General features: G+C 33.4%; 1 protein-coding gene across 1 annotated transcript in view; it reads right to left on the bottom strand.

Annotated features, from left to right (window-relative positions):
* Positions 1-26416, bottom strand: part of Gucy1a2 (guanylate cyclase 1 soluble subunit alpha 2) — a gene marked incomplete at its 5' end in the record, with an annotated part of 260928 nt that overhangs the window by 39472 nt on the left and 195040 nt on the right. The window contains one exon of the mRNA XM_015489685.2: positions 12220-12363. Within this exon, the coding sequence (XP_015345171.2) occupies positions 12220-12363 (144 nt within the window). The remainder of the gene's footprint in view (positions 1-12219; positions 12364-26416) is intronic.

Here is a 26416-nt window from a genome sequence, read left to right as displayed (position 1 = left end):
TTGATCATCAAAGTATATATAACTGCAAAAAAATGTGCCCTTCATAGGATTGTTATATAGATTAAATGATTAAACAGTTAGTTTTCAATATTTTCAGTTCCACTTATTTAGAAAGATACAAAATCTATAAAGACACCAAAATAATTTCAGTCTAAATGAAAACAACAATACCTTGAATATCTGTTGTACAAAGAAAGCCTTTGCCAAATATTTCTAAAAGCCTAACAAAATGTCTCATTATTAAGATGGAAATAATAATGAGAGAATTCATGTTTATTTCTTTTTCCTGACCAAGTCAGTCATTTGTAGTTGTAGATTCCATAGATTGTAATTCTTCAGAGGATCAGAGTCATATCTAGTTTGCTTAGCCTTACATGATATTGCCTAACCAATTGTTTAGAAAATAGTAAGCATTAAAAAAAACTTGTTGAACAAACAAGTTCAAAGTCACTCCTACTAAGGCTCTAGACAGATTCATGTAGAAACAGCCTTCATCTAAGCTGAAACAGCAAGCTTCCTCCAAAATAAGCCTTTCTTCATTATGGACAGTCAGGGTACACTCTAGACCTGTGTTTCTGTGCATGTCCTGATGACATAGTCATTTGACCATCAAAATTACTGTGTTTCTTCAACTTTAACAGGTCTCCCAATAGGAAATATTTGCATATATTCGGACACTGTTGTTAAAATTACCATATTCCCCCCAAAGTCTGAGGTCTGAATTAATGAGGTTTTACTAAATTCATTTTTTTATGGTTGGTTTACCCTTTGAACAAACATATTAAAGGCAAGTGATAAAGCAGAGTAATTTCTAGAATTGAATCTACATGTAAATTTGATCTTGTAACATTTGCACACAAGGTGACAATTTCTGATACAGTAGGAAGCATTACAAATGTGCAGAAATCAATTCAGCCATTAGGAAAAAGCAAGAGTTGCTAGGAAACCATATTCCAAATAGGGAACATTATAGTGGTGACCCAGACAATTACCATATGCCTGACATGACATCAACACAAAGCTTAACAGATTTTTAAAAGCACTTGTGACACGGAATTATTAATGCCACATTTCCAAATCAGATGATTAAAAACTTGCTTTCAATTACTCAAAATTGTAGAAGAGGAAGATACAAAATCTAAGTTAATAACAGTAAAGTATGCTTCCTAGGGCTAACCAGGTCTTTCCCACATATTTAGGATGCATGCACATTTTTGGTACACTGTGTCTTACAACATCATCAAAATGAATAAACAATCTACTTTTCAAATCTGTACTTTCTAATTCCATGTGTTTGTATATTCACATAGAGAAAAGATTTTTTTAATTCTAATTTGCTATATATGACAGCAGAATGCATTACAGTTCATATTACACATGTAGAGCACAATTTTTCATATCTCTGGTTGTATTCAAAGTATATTCACACCATTGGTGTCTTCATACATGTACTTAGGATAATGATGTCCATCTCATTCCACTGTCTTTCCTACTCTCATGTCCCCTCCCTCCCCCTCCCACCCCTTTGCCTTATCTAGAGTTCATCTAATCCTCCCTTGCTCCCCCTCCCAACTTCCCTCCCAATCCCACTATGAATCAGCTTCTTTATAGCAGAGAAAATATTTGGCATTTGGTTTTCTTGGATTGACTAACTTCACTTAGCAATATATTCTCCAACTCCATCCATCTACCTACAAATGCCATGATTTTATTCTCCTTTATCGCTGAGTAATACTCCATTGTGTGTGTGTGTATGTATAATATTTTCTTTTTTTAAGATTTTTTTTAGTTGTAGATGGACACAATATCTTTATTTTATTTATTTATTTAATTTATTTACCTATTCATTTATTTATTTATTTTTATGTGGTGCTGAGGATCAAACCCAGGGCCTCACACATGTAAGGCAAGCACTCTACCACTGAGCTACCACCCTAGCCCCATATATTACATTTTTTAAAATCCATTCATCTACTGATAGGCATATAGGTTGGTTCCACAGTTTAGCTATTGTGACTTGTGCTGCTATAAACATTGATGTGGCTATGTCCCTGTAGTATGTTGTTTTTAAGTCCTTTGGGTATACACGGAGGAACTGGGTTAAAAGGTGGTTCCATTCCTAGTTTTCCAAGGAATCTCCATACAGTTTTCCATATTGGCTGCACCATTTTGCAGTCCTACCAGCAATGTATGAGTGTGCCTTTTCCCCCACATCCTCGCCAACACTTATTGTTGTTTGTATTCTTAATAGCTGCCATTCTGCATTCTGACTGGAGTGAGAAGAAATCTTAGAGTAGTTTTGATTTTCATTTCTTTAATTGCTAGATATGTTGAACATTTTTTCATATATTTGTTGATTGATTGTATATCATCATTGATTGTATATGAGAAGTGTCTGTTCAGTTCCTTGGCTGATAACCCACATAATTACAGTTATTTTATAAGAGACAAAGGCAACAAAAACATACATTGGAGAAAAGATAGCCTCTTCAACAAATGGTGCTGGAAAAATTGGAAATCCATAAGCAACAAAATTAAATTAAACCCCTATCTCTCACCATGCACAAAACTCAACTCAAAGTGGATCAAGAACCTAGAAATTAAACCAGAGACACTGTGTCTAATAGAAAAAAAAGTAGGCCCAAATCTCCTTCATGTGGGATTAGGCCCCTACTTCCTTAATAAGACTCTTATAGTGCAAGAATTAAGATCAAGAATTAATAAATGGGATAGATTCAAACTCAAAAGCTTCTTCTCAGCAAAAGAAACAATCTGCAAGGTGAATAGAGAGCCTACCGCTTGGGAGCAAATTTTTACCTCTTGCACATCAGATAGAGGACTAATATCTAGGATATATAAAGAACTCAAAAAGCTGCACACCAAAATACAAAATAACCCAATCAATAAATGGGCCAAGGAACTGAAAAAAGGTTTGAAAAGCTATATAACCCAACATAAAATGTCCTTAGGATTAGTTGGTAAATTATAGGTGATTTTGGCTCTCTGCTATGTGCTAGTTCCGAAATTACTTCTTTTTTTTTTGTAATTTTAAAGCACTATAAAGTTACATTTAAATATTTTTGAACCTTTATTTGGGATGATAAATGACATTTCAAGACAGAATATCAAATATAAAATAATATCTAAGTCAACAGTGCAGTGTGGTTAGTGTGTAGATAGTACATAACTGCTTTACAAATTATCATAGTTTGCTATTTTCATACTGTAAGATTCAAGCTGCTAATGTTGGTATATTTCACAATAGCCTTAAAAGAGACTAGGTTAAAATGGCAGTAAAAGATAAAAGATCTCTTGTTCAATAATGTAGAAGAAAGACACCATGGTCTAAAGGTAATGGGCTCACCTTTCAAGATGGGTTGGTGAAATCACATCTTAATGTCTTTTCGGGAATAAGAATCGGCAAATAGAGTTTTGTTCTTTACATAAACTCAGATAAATAAAAATATGAGCTACCTAGCTCCTTGGAGGCTCCATAGATGTATGAGGAAGCACAGCACATGAAAATCAAATAAAAAATGAATACCTTTACTAATAAAATTTTTAGCCTCTTAGGACAATGTATCAGTACTCCTGGGAGAGAAAAGAGACAGTTTAAAATAAATAAAATAGATTATAACTTCTTTAGAAGTATTTACCTCTTAGTGATAGTATTTAATAGAGTAACTTAAAAATATTTAAAACAAGTCTCCACTATAGAATGTATGTCCCACCATGCATGGTGGCGTAGGACTGTAATCACAGTGACTCAGGAAGCTCAGGCAGAGGGATTGCAAGTTCAAGGAAATCATAAGAAACATATAGAGGCCCTAAGTAATTTAATGAGACACTATCTCAAAAAGTAAAAAAAGGGCTATGAATGTTGCTCAGTGGTAGAGCAACACTGGGTTCAATCCCTGGAACCAAAATAAATAAATAGGATGTGTTTCCGTTCAAAAATGTGAAAGTCAAAAGACTCACCCAAAACAACAATGAGCACTTCTGCACTTTACACACACAGTTCCATGTCAATCAGTTTAGCATTGTTCCTGTTGCTTGGCTTTGTTTCTTCTTTCACTAACTTACTACTATTTTTTTTCATGTAGCACAACTATGTAAATATTCTCACAAACTGCTTGAAAAATCTGTGTGGCAAGTGTCATCATAAAACTCTTCAGCAATACCAGCATTTTTTGAAATGTGCCTAATAAACTCCTTTTCCATAGATTGAAAATATGACTAAAAGTCTGTTACAATAAAATATTGGAATCATTCATGATTACAGATAAAAACTAAATTTTGTTAGCTGTGGAATTCTCTCTCACTGACATAACACTGCAGACATAATATAGTATATTAAATCATTATGCCAACATCTTATAGAGGGATTATAAGGCATTAAGGATGCTCTATTAAAGCTCAGCACTACAGCAGCATCCCAGATGAGAAATTCTTTGAAATAAATATTTTGTTCAATATCTAAAAACAATTAACCAGAGTATGATGCAATGCTCCATTCAAAAGATAACTTAGAGCCAGGTACAGTGGTGCATACCTGTAACCTAAGTGGTTCAGGAGGCTGAGACAGGAGCATCACAAGTTCAAAGCCAGCCTCAGCACTGGAAAAACACTATGCAACTCAGTGAGACCCTGTCTCTAAATAAAATACAACAATAGGGTTGGGGATGCGGCTCAGTGGTTGAGTGTCCCTGAGCTCAATCCCAGATTACCTGGCCCCCGAAAAAAGATAACCTATGAAATAATATAAATATAACACTTTTGAACATGTAGCTTCTGCATGACAATTCACAATAAATAATAAACAGTGGGGAAAATAAACAGAAAAAAATAACAGAAACATGATTTATAGATGTTCCCACCCCGATTTGGCCAGTGATTACAATTTTCAAAATAATGATAGAAGAACACTATAGTTATCTGCCACATAACTGGACCTGTTTTCTTTTTTAATTTAAAAATACTTTCAAATGGAATAACTCTAAAACAGATTATCTAATTCTATTCTCTTTTAAAGATAAAACTGAATATAAATTTAAATTTCTTAAAGACCTAAGTCATGAAAAGTCTAATTTAATAGATAATTGAAGAGGCAATAGGAAAATTCGACAGTATGTTAACATGTTTTTAGTTAATATCTATACAGTGTAGTGATTAGGGGCTCTGGTTAGTTTTTTTTTTATCCTTTTATTCATTTTGAAGTGGAAATAATAGCAGTACTTCCCTCATAGAATTATTGTGAGGCTTAAATTAGTTATTTACTACAGGAAAGCACTAAGAACAGTGACTGCCTCACATACTGTTACATGTTTCCATAGATGTTATGTTTTTCTGCAGGAGCTATCTGACACACAAATAGATGTTTTTTGTCTTTTCTATTTAATTTCATCTGTGACTTGGATTTAAAATAGGCATAAATACAGATTTGTGAGAGTGAATCATTATTAGTTAATTCTTATGAAAAATATGCATCACTTTGAACTTCCATGCCTCATAATAGCAGATTATGCAATTTACATAACCTTCTGCAGGTCCACTGACAAAGCAATGGAAAAGTACTGTACCAAGAAATGGGGGAGAAGAACCTAAGAAGAGATTAGTGTAAATTTGGGGGTGCTTTTCCCCGACAGGCATCTTCTGACTCTAAAGAGGTAACTTCGAAAAGCAGTACTTCTGACAGCCTTGCAGGATTAGGGGGACAAATGTTAAAGTTGTGCCAAGGGACAGACCTTAGCAAAAACCTCCTTACTTTGAGGTAAGACCCTGACAGACAATACCACAGGTATTAGGGCAATACCAAAAAAGTCATGAATGAGAAATACATTAGTCTTTACAGAACTCCAAATCCAACCTAATGTATCTGATCCCTGATTGCTAGAGCCCCAAGCATCTTGCCAAAACCACATGCAAAATATCTCTGCATAAAGGTAACTAACATCAGCTTAGGATTCAATTATGTCTATAACATTTTATATATATCTCCAACAATAGTAAGTAGGCACACAGAAGACAACAGAATTTAAAACTATGTGAACAAAGAGATAATGTAATAGACAAAAGGGGCTCTAGAGAATGGATTTAACAAGCAAAGAGTTTAAGATCACTATAGATGATATATTCAAAGAAATAAAACAAAATGAAAAATAGAATCAGGTGATAGAAATGCTTTTTTTTTTAAAGATTTTTTTTAAAGAGAGGGAGAGAGAGAGAGAGAAAATTTCAATATTTATTTTTCAGTTTTCGGCAGACACAACATCTTTGTTTGTATGTGGTGCTAAGGATAGAACCCGGGCCGCACGCATGCCAGGCAAGCGCGCTACCGCTTGAGCCACATCCCCAGCCCCTGATAGAAATGTTAAACTGTTAACTTCCATAATCAACATTAAGCATTATATTGATGGGTTTAACTAGTGATTTTTGAAAACCAGATAAGAGGAGTATCAGTGAGTTAAAAGACAAATCTAAGGACAGAATATACAACAAACCTCCAAGAACTAAAAGAAGCAAACTACAGAGAAGAACATGTAATCACCTCATCTACTGCTAAATTCTCAGTGAGCAAATAGTTTAAGTGAAAAAAAACCCTATACATATTTCCAATGCCACGTAAAATCACTATTTATAAACTAGATTTATTAAAAATCTATGTAGCCATAATTTTTACCCATAATAATATATAATGTTTTGTATATTATCACTACAATAAGTAACAACTTGCTAGAAATGTCAATATATGCATTATCTAGGAGATTAAAAGTAAACTCACGTGTCTAATAGATAAACATGAGAAGTGGGAACAACTAGGCTTAGTATCTTAATAATAAGTTAATATAATATCTGTGTAATTAATGACTGTAGTTCTTTCAGATCTCTTAAATCTTTCTCACTAGACACAGAATTTACAGGTAGAGGATCTCACATAAATATACATACTACAGAATGAAAAGTACTAATTAGGATTTTATAAACAATTATCAAGAAACCACAGAAAATTAATTGTTATTATATAATTAGCTCTTCTTTTTCTAAATAAAATCTCAAGCTGTAATCTCATGGGAGTTAATTAAATATAGCAAAGTTTGCAAAGATCAAATCTTTTCAAAATATTAAAATAACAACATCGAGTTTCCTTAGCAAATAGAAACAACTATTTAAATTTAATTGGAGAATGATTATTTCCTAATCTAAAAAAAATCCTGTAAACTCATTAGAAGAAGTTGAAGTTTAAGGAGCTACAATTGAATGTATTACAATACATGTAAATTATACATTAATATTTCTGCTTTTCACTAGGCAGTTAGAAAAAAAATCACAACATTTCCCTGATTTGCAATTGAGATTGCTAAACACATTAGTATTACAACATGATTACACATTGTTTTTTAACTCTGCTTTGTAATCTTTCTATAATTGCCTCATTATATGAAATGTACTGTTCTCTGACCTAATGAAGGGAATTTGAATTGTTATGTGTATGAGATGAAAATAGTTTTTTTAAAACTGCAGTCCAGAATTAAAACTTAAACATTTGGACACAATATTCCTAAAAAGCTTAAATTTTTAAAATATTTCTTGTTTTTATAATATATTTAATCACATCTTCTAGTCAGTCCTCAACCCAATTTCTCTTTCTTTATAAACATACTTCTTTATAAGAATAAAGTACAAGCAGTAATAAATGTTTGGTTATTTCAATCAGAGTGTTTAAACTATTAGTGTAAGCACTAAAAACTCTAGCTAAAATACTTTTGTAAGATTAGATTCTCAAGATTAAAAGCATAAAGTTGTACATTTTCTAGTGAAATCACAATATAGCTAACTTGAACAAAAGAGAGAGAATAGAAATCTGATTTTACTTTTCAATTGTCTATTTTTTGAAAAATACCAGAAAATCAGGTTCTCCCTAGGGAGGATTTAAAAGGAATCGTCATAATGCTGGCATTTTCATATTTTCAGCCAGAAGAACAATGCATTATTTTAATCAAGCATAAAAATTTCGAATCACTATTTTCAAAATAAGTATGAATTACAGTCACTGGGGCTAATTTTTCATAATTCATTGTATAATACCATATTCATGTATACTTTATAGATATTATCTAATACTAGCCTCTGAGTTTCATTTGAGTACTTATTGAACAGTAATTTGCTTGAATATATAGGGATTGAATGGCAATACATTACATTGCTTGATTAATTTTAACTGAAAAAATAAATGCAGGTAGTTTTACAATTAATGAGACAAAAACATTGCAAATCACTTCCAAGTAATTACAATTGACTCTTTCCATTCTCATTTGCCATCATTACAGGAAGCCTCTTTGGTTTATAAAGCCATATTAGAATTATCTGTTTGTTTTTCAAAATTTGAGGGGTTGAGAAAATTTTATTTTTAGAAATTATTGCAACATATATGGCTTTATATTTTAAATAACATAAAAACTTACATAAAATTTATATTTTTTGAGGTAAACAAACAGCTGTTCATATATGAACTCTACTGCAACACTCATGCATTTCATAGTGAAAGATTCTCTCAAGTTTAGAAATGTTCCCATGGCACCAAGCTAGAGGGCAATTCAAAATCAAATTAACATGCCAAAAAATAACTCCAAACCATGAAAATATTATAAATTAGTAAAGAAGCTAAAATTATTAAGGGGGTTTTATTATTCTGAAATCTCTTTCTGCATTCTTATTAAATCTTTATGGACATTTCCTCTTCTGATTTAATAAAACTATCTGATTCACGAGACAGAACTAATATTATATCCCGCAAATGAAAATATTGATGAGCACACTGTAAAACACAATTCCCTGGTTTTGATCTCTGGTAACTTAAGTTTGTTTTGACAATGACGAAATCAATTTCAAGTTCATTCAGGAATGTGTGTACTTGCAATTTTCAACAAACTGAGAAAGTATTCCTTTAGTTTGTTTGTTTGCCTGGCAGTAGTTGAGGTGCCTGCCATTCATACACTTGAATCACTCATAATTATGCCCTGAGGGAACATAACCTAGATTTTTTTTTCTTTAATGCTCCCAAATTCTATTTTCACTACTGATAAGAATGGTAAGAAAACACCACTCTTTAAAAAGTAAAATATAAACATATATACATATATATGTGTGTATACTAAATACTAAAGAAAAGTAATAAAATGAACAATTCTGCACTAGTTTCACTTTCCCCATTACATCCTTTTCCTTCCCATCATCTTTCTTTCCCTTGGAGGTAAGAATCATCTAGAATTTTGTATTAATCATTTCTTTTTCTTCCTTTATACTTTTGCCATCAATGTAGGTATTTCCAAATAGCATTATTTTTTTCAATTTTGCCAGCTTTGAGTTTGAGATAACACTGTAGAGTTTGTCAATGGTGGTTCAATGTTTTTGGCAAACATGCATGTTATTGTCAGTAGCTGATATGATTCATTTTCCCAACTGTAGAGTAACACTAACATAGAAATATATATATATATATATTCCTACCTATTTGATGGTTGGTGGATACTTGAGTTCTCTCCAATTTGAGATTATGAAAAGAATGCTATGAATAATCTTACATGGGACTTTAGCTACATGTGCACTAGTAATTCCCTTGGACAAACATCTAGGAGAGGAATTGCTGGATTGAAAGATATGCACAACTTAAACATTCTAAGTGCCAAATGAATTCTACTATTTATATTGCCACCAGCTGGGAGTGAGGTTTCCCAGGCTCCAGATCCTCATCAACAATGGCGTTGTCACATATGGAAAGCTGTATCACATTGGTAGGCAGGAACTCTATGTCATGGTGTTTCAATTTATATTGATCTGATTACTTATCAGTTTAGCCAGAGATACTTTTATTGGTTATATATTTTATAAAAAATATTCTGCTGGTTTGTGCTTGTCTTTCTATTCTCTTTAGGTGTTCTTTGATAAACAGAAAAGTTTTAAATTAATATAGTAAAATTTATACGTATTTTTCTTTAAGATCTACAAATTTTTGATGTGACTATCTCACAAAAACACTCTTCCCTAACCTATGTCAAAATTGAGGATGTATTTATAACTTACCTGGAATTGATATATGTATAGATTCATAGAGAACCAATGTCTATTTTTTTCCACATGGATAGGCAATTGTCCCCAAACCATTCATTGAAGAGCCCATCCTTTCTCTACTAATCAGTGCCACTTTTAGAATTTATCAAGTGCTCTACCTTTCTCATCTCATTAGAATGTGTTTAGAATGATGTCTTTTGTAGAATTCTTTAGAACTGCTGAGTCTTACAACTCATCAATGTGTTTTAACAGTTCCTATATCTCTATTCAGAACCCCAACTAAACATTATTACATATCTCCATTTCTCCTCCATGTGTCCTACATATTTTATATTCTCTTGTTTGTATTTCCCCAGTTTTAATTATCTGGCTTTAATCAATGATAATTCCTTTAGTTTTACCTTTCAGTGTGCAATTGTCTTGCTGCATCTACATCTAATCTGCTTTAAAATTCCATCCACTGAATTCTGTGGCTTTTTTTGCAGGGGGGCGTACTCAGGGGCACTCGACCACTGAACCACATCCTCAGCCTTATTTTGTATTTGATTTAGAGACAGAGTCTCACTGAATTGCTTAGCACCTCACTTTTGCTGAGGCTGGCTTTGAGCTCATCATCCTATTGTCTCAGCCTCATGAGCCGCTTGAGTTATAGGCATGCAGCACTATGCCCAGCTCTCCTCCTTTTGAAAGTGTTATGTTGATTGCTTAGAAGTTCTCTGGTTCATTTTCAAATCTAGTTCCTTATTCACATTTACCAACCGTTTATTTCTTTAATTCTATTAAGCACTGTCAGTTTAATTCAGCATTTTATAATTTCAATATGTGACAATATTTCAGATCTGTTTTTCTTCATCTATGATTTCTGCTGGTTCTTAGCTATAGTACTTATTTCCTCTTTGGAGGCTTTTGTTTTGTTTTTATTCTTTTCCTAGTATTAGCAACTCACTTTCCAGAGCACTTTATCTGTGGAAATTATCTGAGGATATAATTAAAATCAATGTCTTCCAGGGAAAAACAGTATTCCCCAATCTCCTACTACCATTGCTAAAATTTTAAATTTACCATTTAAAAAATCTATTCATAGTGTAATTGGCACATTTCTCCTTTTCCTATGAGTTTTCTCAGTGATGTGATTAATAGTGTTTAAAAAATATTATTTACATACAGTTAGAAAATACTTAACCTGGTGTTTTAATAGTTTTAATCTGAAGTGTCATTCACAGTACTAATTTGCTCTAATGCTAGAATGAGAAATGTTAAACACATTTTGAGCCCACTTCCCCCCTATTTTCTTCCTTCCTATCTTCCTTTCTTTCTCTCCTTCCAGTACTGGGGATTGAACCAGTGGTACTCTACCACTGAGTTACATCCCCAGCCCTTTTTATTTTTTGAGACAGGGTTTCATTAAGTTGCTGAGGCTGCTTCAAGCTTGCCATCTTCCTGCCTCAACCCCCCAAGTAGCTAGGATTACAGATGTGTGGCATTGTGACCATCTTCCCTATATCTTTTTCTTAACCCAGAGTTGGCTAGCTATTATAAAAGAACTGTATGGGATTCAAGTTTACTTCTCTAAAGACAATATTTCTGGTTTACAAGCATTAACAGCAATGACAATTCTGGGGTCTACCCTTGAATTCTAGCAGAAATATAATTAAATGACTTCAACTGTTCACCAAGGTAGATTCCAGATTGTGGCAAGCCATTGAGACCCAAAGAAGTACAACACACCAGAAGCTAGATTTCCTACTGTTTGAAAATTCCTTTAGTTATTGGGATCCAACCCTGAAGCTCTGCCATATGAAAACTATGAAGAACTCCGAGGTCTGAAGCTTCATAAGGACAACTGTACACTCCCTACAGGAAGTTGTCCAGGTTCTCCCTTTTCTTGATGCTTTTATTTTACTTCTTGGATTACCCCTCAGACTCTGATTCTCACCATCATCCTTCCCCTTTCTTCTTTTCATGGTAATTTGTCTTCCACGTACCTTTTCCAATTTTGAACCACTTTCCATTTTTTTCTTTTTCCTGGTCATTCCTTGTTCTCCTTAAGACTAGTCTAGATTTATAAACTGCAGTAAGAATTCAAAAGGGAATTTCCTCCTACCTCCAGTTAAAGGGTTTACTACTCACACCAGGTTGCCAAAGGGTTACCTGAATTGGCCTTCCATCAGGTGTCAGCACCTCTTCTGAAAGTTCCATCATCTTCAAGGCCATCAGAGCAATGGGTTTGGCATGGCAGAGGCTTTTTCTGTGGAGTCCTGCTGCAACACAGTACGCATCACCTATTGTTTCCACCTGCAGCAATCAGACAAATCAAATGCAAACGCTATGAAAATGAGCCAGAAGAGAAATGATTAGTTATCTGCAATCACAAATGTTGCTGAAAAACATGTCAGGCAAACATCAATAAATTAAGCAATTAGACAACTGAGTATGATCATAGCAGAGTTTGCAAACAGCCACAATCAAACACTGACATCTCACTCCAGCACTGCTCATTATCACCATAGATGATCACTGAAATTAGGAGCAACAGGAATATAAAATAATTATCCCCCACAAAAATACTGATTGTATTGTCAGTATTTTACCTAGACAATTTCCAATAATAATAACCTTTTCAAGAGCCAATCTCATCATCTTCAAATTTTCAATAGTCCTTCTCTGCAAAGCCTTGTTTTCCATTATTTCTACCTTCCCAATTGTTCGACACCTTTTCCTATATCTGTAGTTTGTTGTCAAGTCTGATCTTACTTATTCTTAAAAATTATAATGTCTAAAATTTCTTGAATTTATACTCCATACTATTAATTGTGTCACACAGTATAAACATATTCTCTCATTTTATTTTCAAAAATATCCTAAATGGAAGAAACTAGTAATAGTTATATTTAAGAGATGAGAAATTGAGATACAGGGATCCATCCATAACTCTATAATTAAATAGTTAACAGGTATTGTTAGGGACTTTTCTGGGCCCTATTTTAATTCTATTTTCAGTATATGTGATGATTTACCATTTTTGTTCTTAAATATTTAAAATATTTATCCTAGGTTAAACCCCCCAAATTTCCAAAGCATAGAACATGACACAAAAGTTAGAAATAACTTATTTTCAAAGTAAAGTTCTCTAATTATCCACTGAAGATTTGGTGGTAAAATGCTCAGTAGTTCTAATATTATTAATTAGACCAAAATGATAAATATTGTATTAAGTGCCCAATATCACCTTTTCTGTGAAGCCCTCAATGGTCCCTTCATTAGTTCTTAGTAAGAGAACTAATCTTTATTTTGTTTCAACAGTACTTTCCATATATCCCTGCTGTGGCATTCATCATGGGCTACAGTCAATATCTATTCATATATAATCAATAAGTATACCCAGCTAAGTCTTGAGCTCTTTAAGGATGGTACCGTATCCTTTTCCTCCCTGTATTCATGATGCCTAGCATAGTGTTTAAAATATGGTTATTCGCTAAATATCTATCAAATGAATAAGTAAGTAAATCAATCATGTTAACCATGATTAAAATACCAATCTAATTATTTACTTATTTTCACTATTAATTCTTGAGCACCATGTAGAACTCTGTTCCATGTGTATATGTATATGAAAAATACCCAGGGACTCAATGATATTTTTACCATGAATATAACAAAAATTACAAAATATCTATTAAGATTTAATATCAATCATTAGATTTCATGTGAATGCATCTAACTCTATATTATTAAAGATGAAGTACCTTAAACAATTTGAGCACTAACTTAACAAAATTATGAGAACACTTATAAAGCTCATGGGACTACAACTGACAAACTTATCATTTATTAGCAGAATATCATCACTTGATTTTTCAGAAAATATGTATAAAAATGATTAAATACCCTGAGACCCATCATGGCATTCAAAATTTTACCTGAAGACTTGTTTTCAAATGCTGGAAAAATAGAAATAAAATTATGCTCTAAGAGTAGAAAGACAATGTAACGTGAGTTGGCAAAGGCTTTTTTCCAAAGGTCACAGTATACTTCCCCCAAAGAATTCTCAATGAGGAAAAAACCTAGTAAATAATCAACAGCTAAAATGTGGCTATTTACCATTTTCTCCCAAATAACATGGTGTCCTTTGATATTCCTCATGTTATCCTATCCTTTTATCTTTATAAACAATTTTAAAATCTAGAATGCTGTTAGCTATCTACCTTGAAATTAACTTCTGATTTTCAGATATCAGAAGTCAGGGGCAATAAATTACTTGTACAAATTAAATTGCTTTGTAATCACTCTGAACATACATGTTCCCGGAACTTGATCTCTTCTTGGAATTTCTATTAGCATCCTCTTCCCCATCACCATTATCTTTCCAGCAAAAAAGCAATAGTTTCATTAAAAGGGTACTTCTAAAATTTACACCACAAGAATTCATAAAGATTACTAATGTGTTGCACTTTCTCCTTAGAATGATATAATGCAATAGAATGGAGAAGATGGATTAGTGTGACCAGTTGCTATAACAATAATATTATTGTAAAATAAGTGAAAGATTGAAAGGCAAAATTTACATATAACAAATTCACATTAACATTTATACATGATTATTTGAACATTTTAAAAAATTTGAAGTCAGATCAGTAATCAGAAATAATAGGACAAGGAAGTTAGGTAAGAAATAGGATATTTTAAAAATGACACATAGTAGGATGTGGAATGCTCACAATAAATGTTTATAAATGCTATTTATAAACACCCAACATATAGGAAAAAAATCCTAAAAGACATTGATTTAATAGACTAATCTAAATTGTATTCCAGCAACCACATAAACTCCAAATATTTAAGCCTTAAGACAACAAAGATGTGTTAGTCAGGTTTTATTTGTTGTGACTGAGATACCTGACAAGAATAACTTAAAGGCGGAAAAGTTTACTTTGGCCTCAATCCATGGTCAGCCAACTCCATTGCTTTGAACCTGATTTGAAGCAGAATATCACAACCCAAAGTGTGGAAAGGAAAACTGCTCAGCTTGAGTGAGCAAGGAGACTAAATGTAATCCCTAAGAGCATGCCCCCTTACTTCCTCCAGTCCTGCTCTATCAATCTACAGTTGCCACCAGTAATTTATTCAAATTATTAATCCATCAAATGGGTGAGTCCACTGATGAGGTTAAGCTCTCATAAACTAATCACTTCATCTATGAATATTGCCACATTGGATAACATGTTTCCAATACATGAGTTTTTGGGGGGATACTTCATATCCAAACCATAACAAAACGTTTATTTCTGATTCATGCTTAAACAGCCACACACAGGGTGACAGGGTGACACCTTGGGCCACATCATTCCAGTAATAAGGCTAATAGAAACTCCACATCTGGAACTGGTTGCCATGGCAGAGGGAAAAATGTTCTGACAATTTGTACAAGAGCTCTTAGGGCTTCCTCCCAGATGTGACACATTTGACTTCTCAAGATTCATTCACAAAGCAAGTCACACTGTTACACTTAATGTAAAGGGATGGGAAAATGTAAGCTGCCTTGTGTCCAGAAGAGTCAGAGATAATTGGTGAAAAGCACTAATGAGAACATGGATGGACAGGAGATCACGTACAAATTTTAAAATACCCAGGTGTCTGTAACCTGGAAATAACATTCCTATGTAATGTTTTTATTTCCTTCCAGATATATTTTTAACATCTTAACCTGAAAATCTTGGTGAGACACTACCACCTTAATAATACTGTTTTCCAGCTCTGTACAAATTTAGTTATAAGTGAATTTATGTGGAAATTTTAGTGGGTCTCCTTCAAAATAAGTATTTGACTTTGTTTCCTGAGGAAAGCATTATATATTAATTCCAATTGCTTCATAGGGTTATTTCCTTGAGCTAAACCAAAGTGAAAAAAGTAGACATGGTAAACAAACTACACAAAAACTGTTCAAAAAGTTGACTACATTCTGAGTTCCTTTATAATTGCCTTGTCTTTTTATAAGTTTTAAACACAACAGACATCATCTAAAATAGTGCATCTCATTTATTTTCAGCATCTCCAACCTGTTCTGGAATAATACTAGAACAGAATAAAGATGGCTAGACTAAGCGTAGAGATAGAATAATGCTTATGCAAATATATGACAAACATTTCATCCTTTTCTGAGCACAGACTAGGAAGCTTAAGCAAGAAAATTATTGTGTACAAGTGCTGCCATGCTATTACTATAGCTGCTTTTATCAAACTTTAAAGAATTCACCTATTTTGGCATCTATGCTCAACACTTTTTAGTCAAAATCAGCACATTATTCCAGAAATAAAGGTGGTGTAAATAAATTTCTTAGAGCTATGCATTCACCTTTTGGTATACTTTATTTTAGTTTTAGATATTATAGTTTCAGTTAGATTCTTAGTCTCTATATTTTCTCTTTCCCTTCCAGGCTAATGTTCAAGAAATAGCTGGAAAGTTTATAGCTCAGGACTTAGCCCTCTCTTTTTTTCAAGTTTTCTTTCCCTATTCTGGTTCTATACCTTTCTTTATTTCTTTTGTGGGAGAACTGTAATTTTCTTATTTACATTTTAATTTTCTTATTTACATTTTTCTGTCACTATCACAGTACTTATCGTATGTATGTGTGTGTGTGTGTGTGTGTCTGTGTTTGTGTGTAGGCATTTGTGTGTAGGCATTTGTGTGTAGGCATTTGTGTTTATACTCTCCCCTGATATTTAACTTTTTATTCCTGGACCCTAGTACAGTGTGCCTAAAAGCATTTCACAAAATGCTTTCAATTGTACCCAGTTTCTACAGTTGTGGGGGAGTAATGTCTGATATCTCCCAAGTAAGTGTCTCAATTGCTAAACTCAGGACCACCTGTGTAAGAATGAACTACAAGGTGCTTGTTAAAAATCAGGTCCCCTGGAGCTGCATGGCTTTACTAAATCAAAACCTAAGTTTAAGGCCAGCTATTTGCATTTTCACAAACTCCCAAGTATTTTTTGATTCACCAAATTTGAAGACTAGGTATATGATGTTAGTTAAAAACAGTACAATACTCCTCCAGATAGTCACCATTTTTAAAGCACCAATGGACTTTCAGAGAGAAGTGCTGTTACCCTGAGCCCTGTCCTTTCTAGTAGATTCCCTCTCTTTCACTCTATCCATACTCTATCCACAGAGTTAATAAGATTTCCTAGACATTTCCTTATTTGTCAGGACTACAGATTACAACTCCCAGCTCAAATACAAGCTCTCGTGTGTCCTCTCTCTCACACACACCAAATGCTGAGAATGATCTAAAACAGTAGAGGTTCAGTGATCCAAAGTTTGTTGACTTCACTTAAATCCATCCAAGCAAATTGTACATAATGACTTAGAATTCAAATGCAAACAATTTTAACTATTTTGATAAAGCTATCTCAGAAACATCACTCTTTAAAAATTCTTTCTAATTACACTCATTCTGGTTGATTTGACCTAAATACTGCTTTTAAGGATGTCTTTACAGTGCTCAGCTGATACAGCATAGGAAAGGAGGTCATGGATATAAATAGAACAGTGAATTGGCTGGGGAACTACTCCCAATTGAGGAAAAAATGGATTCCAAATGACTGCCTATCAAAGAAAGCTCTTCTCCTGGTAAAACTCTCAGTAAATCTATCAATGTATATTTCAGATCCAGCACAGAAATCTCAATCATGTGGAAAATACTGAGTCAGGCCCCAGGCCATTTATCATAAACTTTATGGAACACTAAGGCATGTTAACAAATAAAAATATATTCATGTAGCCGGTCAAAATTTCATTGTTTCAGTTCCTCAAGTTAGATATAAGCAACTCAAAAATTTTTTTGGTATACAGTAAACAATCCTATAATAGGATTCAACAATAGGGCTCCAGTTCCCAGGTTCATCCACTTTCTTTCTTATTCATTCCATGTTCCATTCAAAATGAACAACTCAATGTTCTTTGCAAACTTTCTGTACCTTCCATCACTGTGCTTATATTCAAATATATTGCTCTACCTGGATTCTAATCACTCACTCTTTATAAAGCAAATATTAAGGGTTGTGTGTGTGTATGTATAAAATTTATTTAAAAATATGGAATTGAACCCAAAGGTGCTTAACAGCCATGCCACATACCCAAGCATTTTTTTCAAAAATTTTTAAAAATTTGAGACAGGATCTCACTAAGTTGCTTAGGGCCTTTCTAAGTTGCTGAGGCTGGCTTTGAACTTGCAATCCTCCCATCTTAGCATCCTGAGCCACTGGGATAACAAGTGTGCACCACCACATCTGCAAGGTCTACTATTTTTAAGAACAGTTTTCTAGGGATTCCTGACTTGCCAAAACTTTAAGCATGTCCTCAAAGAACGTTAAATATCTGCCATATTTTCAATAAAGACCTAAGAAGTGCTAACAGATGTTAATTGACATCACAAAAGTGAATAGTGAAACCCAATTCAGCAAATCAAATGAAAATATTTTCTTAAAAATGTTTTTTTAATCTAATATCCATAAGTCCAGCTATTCTTACATATCTATGAAATTACTATTTTTCCCCTTAAGATTAAGTACACTTTTAGAAATAAGCCTTGCCTAGCCCCTCTTCCAGGAATTAAATCTGTCCAATGTTTCGAAGTCCATCTCTCATGCCCCAGTCCTTCAGCACAATATCATAATTGCTTCTTGTAGAACACCAGCAAAATTTGGTTTTTACATGTTTTATACTGAACTCAGTCATTTGTGTTTTGTACATTCCCTACTATCGACTGATCCAGATTGTTAAATCACTTAACTCTGAAAGCAAGGGCAATATCTTAGTTTTGTTGTATGTGTATGTGTGTGCATGTGTGTGTGTGTGTGTGTGTGTGTGTGTGTGTGTGTGTGAGAGAGAGAGAGAGAGAGAGAGAGAGAGAGAGAGAGAGACCATTCCATGGCTCTCTAAATATATCTATTCAGTCAACTCATATTGACCCTACTTAAGACCAAAACAAGACTATATTGAGGTGACCAGGGCTTTGCATGAATGACAGCATGGAAGTGTTTCCATTATTAACTGGACAAAATTGACTACTTCTTTCAAGGTTCCAACACTGACTCAAGTTTCTTGTACACAACTTACCAGCCCAGGTAAGCTACCACTATCTTCTCCCTAAGTTATGCCAATACTGCGCTTGTCTACTCCCCGACCCTCAAATCTATACCCCACACCACATTTCAAGAATTTTTTTTTAAATAAAGCAAATCTACTTGTATCATTCTATTCAAAATTCTTCAATGAATTCCCTTTGCTCCTCTGATTAAGATCAAAAGCTTTGAAATGGTTAAAACATCTATAGGCTCTAGCTTATGCCTGTATCTGTATCTTTGTCATATGATATTCCTCTCGAAATATTAAATTGCATTCACACTGATTATTTCATTCCTCCAATTTCATCTCCTTTTCTTCTGACTCAGAGCCTGAGTTCACTGTTTAGAATCCTTTCTCCTTTCCATTCTTTTTTCCTACTTTACTAATCCTTTGGATCACAATTTATAGGTCACCTTCTCAGTGGTGTTTTCTTGCACTCTGAAGACAAAATACAGTATTTTTATTATACATTTTAACAACACCATATGATATTCTCTAGTCATTGAAGTTTATAATTACTTATTTTTGTGTGTTGCTTAAATGCTAATACTCCTTCATTAGACTATAAAACCCATGAAGACAGAAGTTAAGTCTGTTTTTTCACCACTTTGTGAGGAGCCTGACACAAGGTGAGTTCTCAGGATATTTCAAAACTTTGAAATATGAATGCATAAATGTGGTCAGTCAGGTTTTCCTCCTCTGAGTTGTTTTTCTCAGGTATTTGTCACAGAGACAAAAAGCTAACAACTTCCAAACTCATTTTGAAGATCAATATTACCCTGATACCAAAGCAAAAAGAATAGTACAAGAAAAGAAAATTACACACCAATATCCCTGTTGAACAGGGAAGCAAAATCCTCAATAAAATACCAGCAAACCAAATTCAACAACACATTGAAAGGATTATATTCTGTGATCAAGTGAGATTGATCCCTGGGATGCAAGGATATGGGAAGCTTCACAGAGGCAATCAGTGAATGCAATACATTACATTAACAAATGAAGGGTAAAAACTATATGGTCATCTAAATATATATAGAAAAGGCACTTGAAAAAATTCAGTGCCATCTTATGAAAAATAAATTCTTAAAGAATGTACCTCAACATAAATGTTACCCAAAGATGCAAGTGAAAGATTCTCACTAATCTTCCACAGTTAACTGTATCATTACACAATAGTTCTCCTTTGTATATCAAGACACTGTAATAAATTAATTTCTAAACTCAAACACCTTGTTCACCCTCAACACTGACCACTTTGTTATGTCAGTATGAGCAACTCAGCTTTTGGTTCTGCACATTTTGCAATTTTAAGTTTTACTATTCATTTGTTATGTTAATATGTTTACTTAAAATAATACTTCATAATATCAGCTTTTCTTCATAAACAATTCTTGTCATTGAACAATTGTTTCAGATAGCCTCAGGCCCTTCAGTATAGGATTTCTGGCAAGGTTTAGAATGTAAATATGTCAGTTGTATCACCATCAATTTTTTAATAATTCGTTATTGGGTGAGTTTACTAAAATGGAAATTGACATTCCAGACAACACAGTTCTCTCTCATCTGATAGCATAATGTCAGTCCAATGGGAAAATCTTGGCAAATTGGGGTGTTTCTATTAACCTTTTCCAAAACTAAACCTTAAATTAATGCTGCTATCCAGCAAAAATGCTATAAATAGTTCTCCCACTATTTACTACTTAACAATATGTGTAATTTAAATGTGCAGATTTTTAAAATCAAAACCAAACTGAAGAAATCCATTTTTGTTGAACACAAACTGTGTTCCAGTCACAGTGCTCAATGCTTTAATTGTGATATATCACTTATTTTCCAGAACAATCTTGTGGCATAGATGTTATTATATCCCTTTTGAAAATAAATCTAAAGTAGCAGAGATATTATATTAATTTAGTTCTGATTCAGTTTATAGTTCACATTTTAGAACAATAGTTTGCATCATTCGTGTATCAGGTAGGCAGTGTTCTCCATCAACTAGATAAAGAACCAGGACCAAAAATTTCTCTGGCCTGTATTACATAAAATTGTACATATAATGTTTTTCTTCATAAATTGGTATCTTGTCTCTAGTAACTTTGACAATCACCAGTCATATTTCATTCTTTAAAATGAAAATGAAAAGAGTATGTCACATGACTATTCTGAGGTTTAAAAAAACTAATAGCTAAAGGTCCTTATTATGAGGACCCTCAAGGGAGTAGTTGGCAAGATGAATCTCAATTTGTAATTTGCAATTTGAGTCTAGAGGTAAGAATATAACTAGGTCTCCTTTTTTAAGGTACTCAATAAATTGGCACTATTTTTGAATATATATGGGATCTCACACAGTGTTGTTCTCTTTGGCTCCAGGAGGTTAAAGAGGATCTTTGTACAAAAGTTAAAAGAATAATTTCAATGTAGCAGATCCTTATGAAAATCAGTGCTCCCAATAGTGAAATGCATTAGCTGAAGCCTATGTCTAGTAACCTGAGCTATTCAAATATAAGCTATAATCTTTTGATGGGACAGGTGGAAGAATTTTCTGAAGGTCCCCTGGTTCTATAAGATTCTAAGATATCAATTTTCAGTGTTGAAGCTCTATGTTGGCTAGGAAAATGTTCTCAAAGCACAACCTTGATGGCTCCCTATCAACAGATCATTCATCTATGACAAGTTTTAAATGACTCGGTTTTGTTTTTGTAAACATCTTTTAAAGTAGAAAAATGAGAATTTAAATTTGTTGTAAAATAAGTCCAAGCTAACATCATACCCAACAGTGAAAAACTAATAACTTTTCCTCTAAGATCAGGAACATACCAAGGGTGCCTGATGTCATCACTTCTATTCTAGCCTGACCAATTATACAAACCAACAAACAAAAAAGAAAAACAGAGAGAGAGAGAAAATGAAAAAAGAAAAGATACCCAAATTAGATAGGAGGAAGTCAAATTGTCTCTGTGTGCAGATAACATGATCTTATAAATAGAAGGCCATAAAAACTTCACAAAAACTGTCAAAACTAATATACAGGGCTGGGGTTGTAGCTCTGTGGTAGCCACTTGCCTGGCATGTGTGAGGCACTGGTTCTCAGCATCACATATAAATAAATAAAAGTAAAGTCCTATCCACCAGTAAAAAAAATTAAAATAAAAAAACTAATAAATTTAGAATGTTTCAAAACACAAAATTAGTACACAAAAACAGTTGTGTTTCTATGTACTAATAAGGGGCCATCCCAAAAAGAAATTTTTTAAAATTTGCATTTATAATAGCAACAAAAAGAAAAAAATTTAACTATGGAGGTGAAGTATCTGTAGAATCTATGAGGACCCAGTGAAGACAATACCAACAACGCATCTCGAGATGCTATTCTCTTGGCCCCTTATTTTTACTTCCCTCCTTATCCTTCCTTCACAATCTCCCTGGCATACAATTTGATTCTAATAATCTAAAAGAATGAAGCCAAACCAGAAGTATTTTACCAGTAAGCACTGGACACTCAATGTTTATATACATACAAACAAGCCTATTAACGCACACATATATGTTGTTTATCAACATACACACACACACACACACACACACACACACACACACCCCACACACATGCCCAGATACACTCATTTCAGAAATAATGGCAGCTAACATTGATATTACTGCTATAAACCAAACACTGTTCTAAGCATTTCACATCTATCTTATTTAAAAGCTTGTAAAATATAATCACACATTAGATAAAATTAGTTTCTATTTACAGATGATGAAACTGAGGCACAGAGGTTAAATAAGCAACTAAAGGTGGAAAGATGGAAATTCCAAGTGGGGAACTTAATAGAGGACTGAGTTTGCACAGCTGTGGCCAATTTGAATGAGAGGAATGAAGAGAAGGATCTATCCTTCTCCTTGCTGCTTGCTTATCTCCAGCCTAAATGCCAAAGGCAAAAATATTAATTGAACAAACCCCTCTTCACCAATTTTTAGAGCACTATATAGTATTTTGAAACTAACTATATAATTCTGCTAGTAGAAAAGGCAGCAAAACACAATGCTTATCTGTGCCTTTCACCTCGCCTCCTAAAACATATAAATTAGTTCTTTGCACTCATTAAAATCATGATAAAAATAGTCAATTTGCATAACATTTTGTTAGCTTCTATGGAAGCTATTCCACCTTATCAAATGAATAAGTTAAAATGTTTATTGAATGATATAATGAGTGAATTGAATAATTTTCTCTTCAAAAATTCTTCTTTTCTAACTTACAGGAAGACATTGTTGCTTCATTTCCAGTCAAATAGCAGCAAAAGTATATGATGCTGATATTGATGGAGACTGCTGAAAAGGACCAGTATAAATCTTTAATTGTGTTCAATATCAAAAGTTTGTGCACTGGTCATTAAAACCCATAAAATATGTAAATTTAGGGGGGTGGTGAACCAGTTACTCTGTACTAAATGGAACTGGCATTTAATTCTGGGAAATAGAACAAAATGAAATATACATATTTATAAAATTCCAAGAATAACCTAAGTACTTTAAAAGGCTTTTTGTTTCATTCTAAAGCAAAACGAGAAGAAAAGGAAACATTTCATTTATGCAAAATCATATTCATACTGCAGTGACACCCTTGAGAGATTGTGCTGCTTTTTTCTGAAGGCTGGCTGAAGGTCCAGTGAACAGACGGCTTTGGTAGCTCAGTATTGTCAAACGTCAAGACAAATAAAAATTCTTGAGGCATAAAGTTCTGCAGCTTTGGAACTTTATGTGAGCAATGTCTGCTCTCTTCTATTAACAAGAAGGTTAAAGGTGGGGATTTAACTCCATGATAACGCCTTATCGAATATACAAATTCAGGAATGCCAGCATATCTGGGCAAAGCCTAAACAATCTCCACCGGGATGCCCAAATCCACAGGACTTGCCTAGCTGTGTTTAACATACACACTCAAACAAAACACTGATCACGTTATATATAAACCTTTCTGTTATAGATATGTATCACTATTTACTTCTGAACTCTGTATTCATTTTTATAGTGTGTTATGATTTGAATGTGTCTCTCAAAATTCATGTGTTGAGAAAGGGGAGGTACTAGAGAATGAAATAGAATGAATTATGCTATACACATGTATTAATGTATCATAATTAATCCCACTTTATGTATAATTATAATGCATGAATTGAAAAAGTACTAGAAGCAAGACCAGTAAAGGAAGGGGAGGGAGGATGGGAGGGAAAGGAGAAGTACTGGGAAATGAAATGGAGCAAATTACGTTATATGCATGTATGAATATGTCACAATGAACCCTGCTATTATGTATAATTATAATGCACCAATAAAAAACATAATAAAACAATTAAAATTATACCAAAGAGAATAATAGTAATTGTTAAAGAAGACTTTATTTAGAATTGAAAGTTATATAAAAATATTGAAATGAATAAAGAAGAGACATAAAATTTTTTTTTAAAAAATCATATGTTGAAAACTTAATCCCCATGCAAGAATATTGGGAGGTGGGGCCCCTATGAGTCTCAGTTAAAGCTCTGATTTATTATCTGCATTATTTTACCTTTCTGAAGCTCAGTTGCTTTATCTGAAAGTAGAGATAATGTAATAACTCAATAAATGGCAGATAACCTGACATTTACTACTCTACCCCAGTGCTGGTCTAAGTGCCATTCTTATAAGCTCACTGAAATAAGATGTAGCTGTGAGACAGATTAATTAGTATTTTTATTTTATACTGTATGGTACTGGAGAACAGTGAGATTAAGAAAGTGATTAAAGCTGAAAAGATGAGAACTCTAAGGAGCAGTGAGATGCTGCAACTTTGGCAGAATAGAATGGGAGGAGCTGGGGAAGTACTTGCCTTTCTTTCTGCCTCTCAAAGGGTTTGTCAAAGTGCAAACATAAAATAAGGCAAAACCTACATTATTGCTTTATTATCCAATGTGATTGTTATGATTTTCATTGTTATTACCATCATCATCATCATCTATAAAGCATTATTAGATCCAATAAGTTAAGAGTTACTTGTTCCTTCTTTCTTTCTTTATTTTTGATTCTCTATACTCTACAAAATCTGAGAGGAAACACAGTATGTAGTACATTATTTATGTTGGCTTTTTCCTGAACATATCTGCCTTCCTAGTTACAGGAGAATCAAAAGGACATTTGTGCCTCCTTCAAGTTACCTAGTTCCCACTTAGTATTCACATACCTTTAACATCTTGGTAGCCAACCACTGTAGACTTTAACTTTCTCAATGCTTAAAATATGCACAGTAAAGGAAGGCTTGGTTATTTTAGCAGAATCTTCTTTCTTACCTTGTCCTTTCACAAGGAACTGAATTCTCTTACAATTGTCATCGTTTTTCCCTCACGATAGAGAAACACGGAATAATGAGATGATTAAGGAAAGGGAAACCACAAGTTTAGAGACTCAGAGTTTCACTGTGTCACAGCAGACTTTGAATGCCTCATCTGAGCCACCCCCTCTGGCTCTTTTTCAATGGCATTTGTCGTTACCTGGTTTCCTTTCATATTCCTAACATATAATAAAAGTGGGTTGTATTTATCTCTGTGAAATGATTATTGCATTAAAAATTCTACCCACACTTTAAATCTAGCAAAACTCTTCATTTTACTAAATCATCAGAATTGGGATCCTTAAAAAAAAAAAAAAAAGAAAAGAAAGAAAGAAAGAAAGTGTAGCCTTTGGGATTTTTAAAATTTCAGTAATTTAAATTTTTGCAGAAAGTTTATGGTATAAAATAGCAAGTAGGTTCATGGTATAAAATAGCAAGTAGGTTCATGGTATAAAATAGTGTTCGATAAACTTTCCAGAAAATAAACTGTAATAATTATAATTATTAGAAAGCAGGCAAGTCAAATGCAGAATTTTTAATTTATATCCCTTCTTATAATGTACTTCATTTTATCTTTATTTTATACAGAGGAAATATTCATTATTCCCTCTTTCTGGACATACTTGTCACCACTGTGGCTTCAGCACACATTATCCCATAGCATCAATGACATTTTAAAAACACCTAGCCCTGGATTTTATTTGTATATATTAATTAAGTTTCATAAGCAAGCTTAGTCTAAGAAATTTTGTGAACTGGATTGTTTCTGTTTATTTTTTAAATATACGCCCCCCCCACAACACACACACGTGCACACATTCAAGGTTGTGTATCAGAGAAAGAGAAAA

The sequence above is a fragment of the Marmota marmota genome, unplaced genomic scaffold, assembly GCF_001458135.2.
Source record: "Marmota marmota marmota unplaced genomic scaffold, marMar, whole genome shotgun sequence".
In the NCBI taxonomy this organism is placed as follows: Eukaryota; Metazoa; Chordata; class Mammalia; order Rodentia; family Sciuridae; genus Marmota; species Marmota marmota.
Note: the sequence above shows the minus strand (reverse complement) of the source record. Positions and strands in the feature narration are given on the sequence as shown.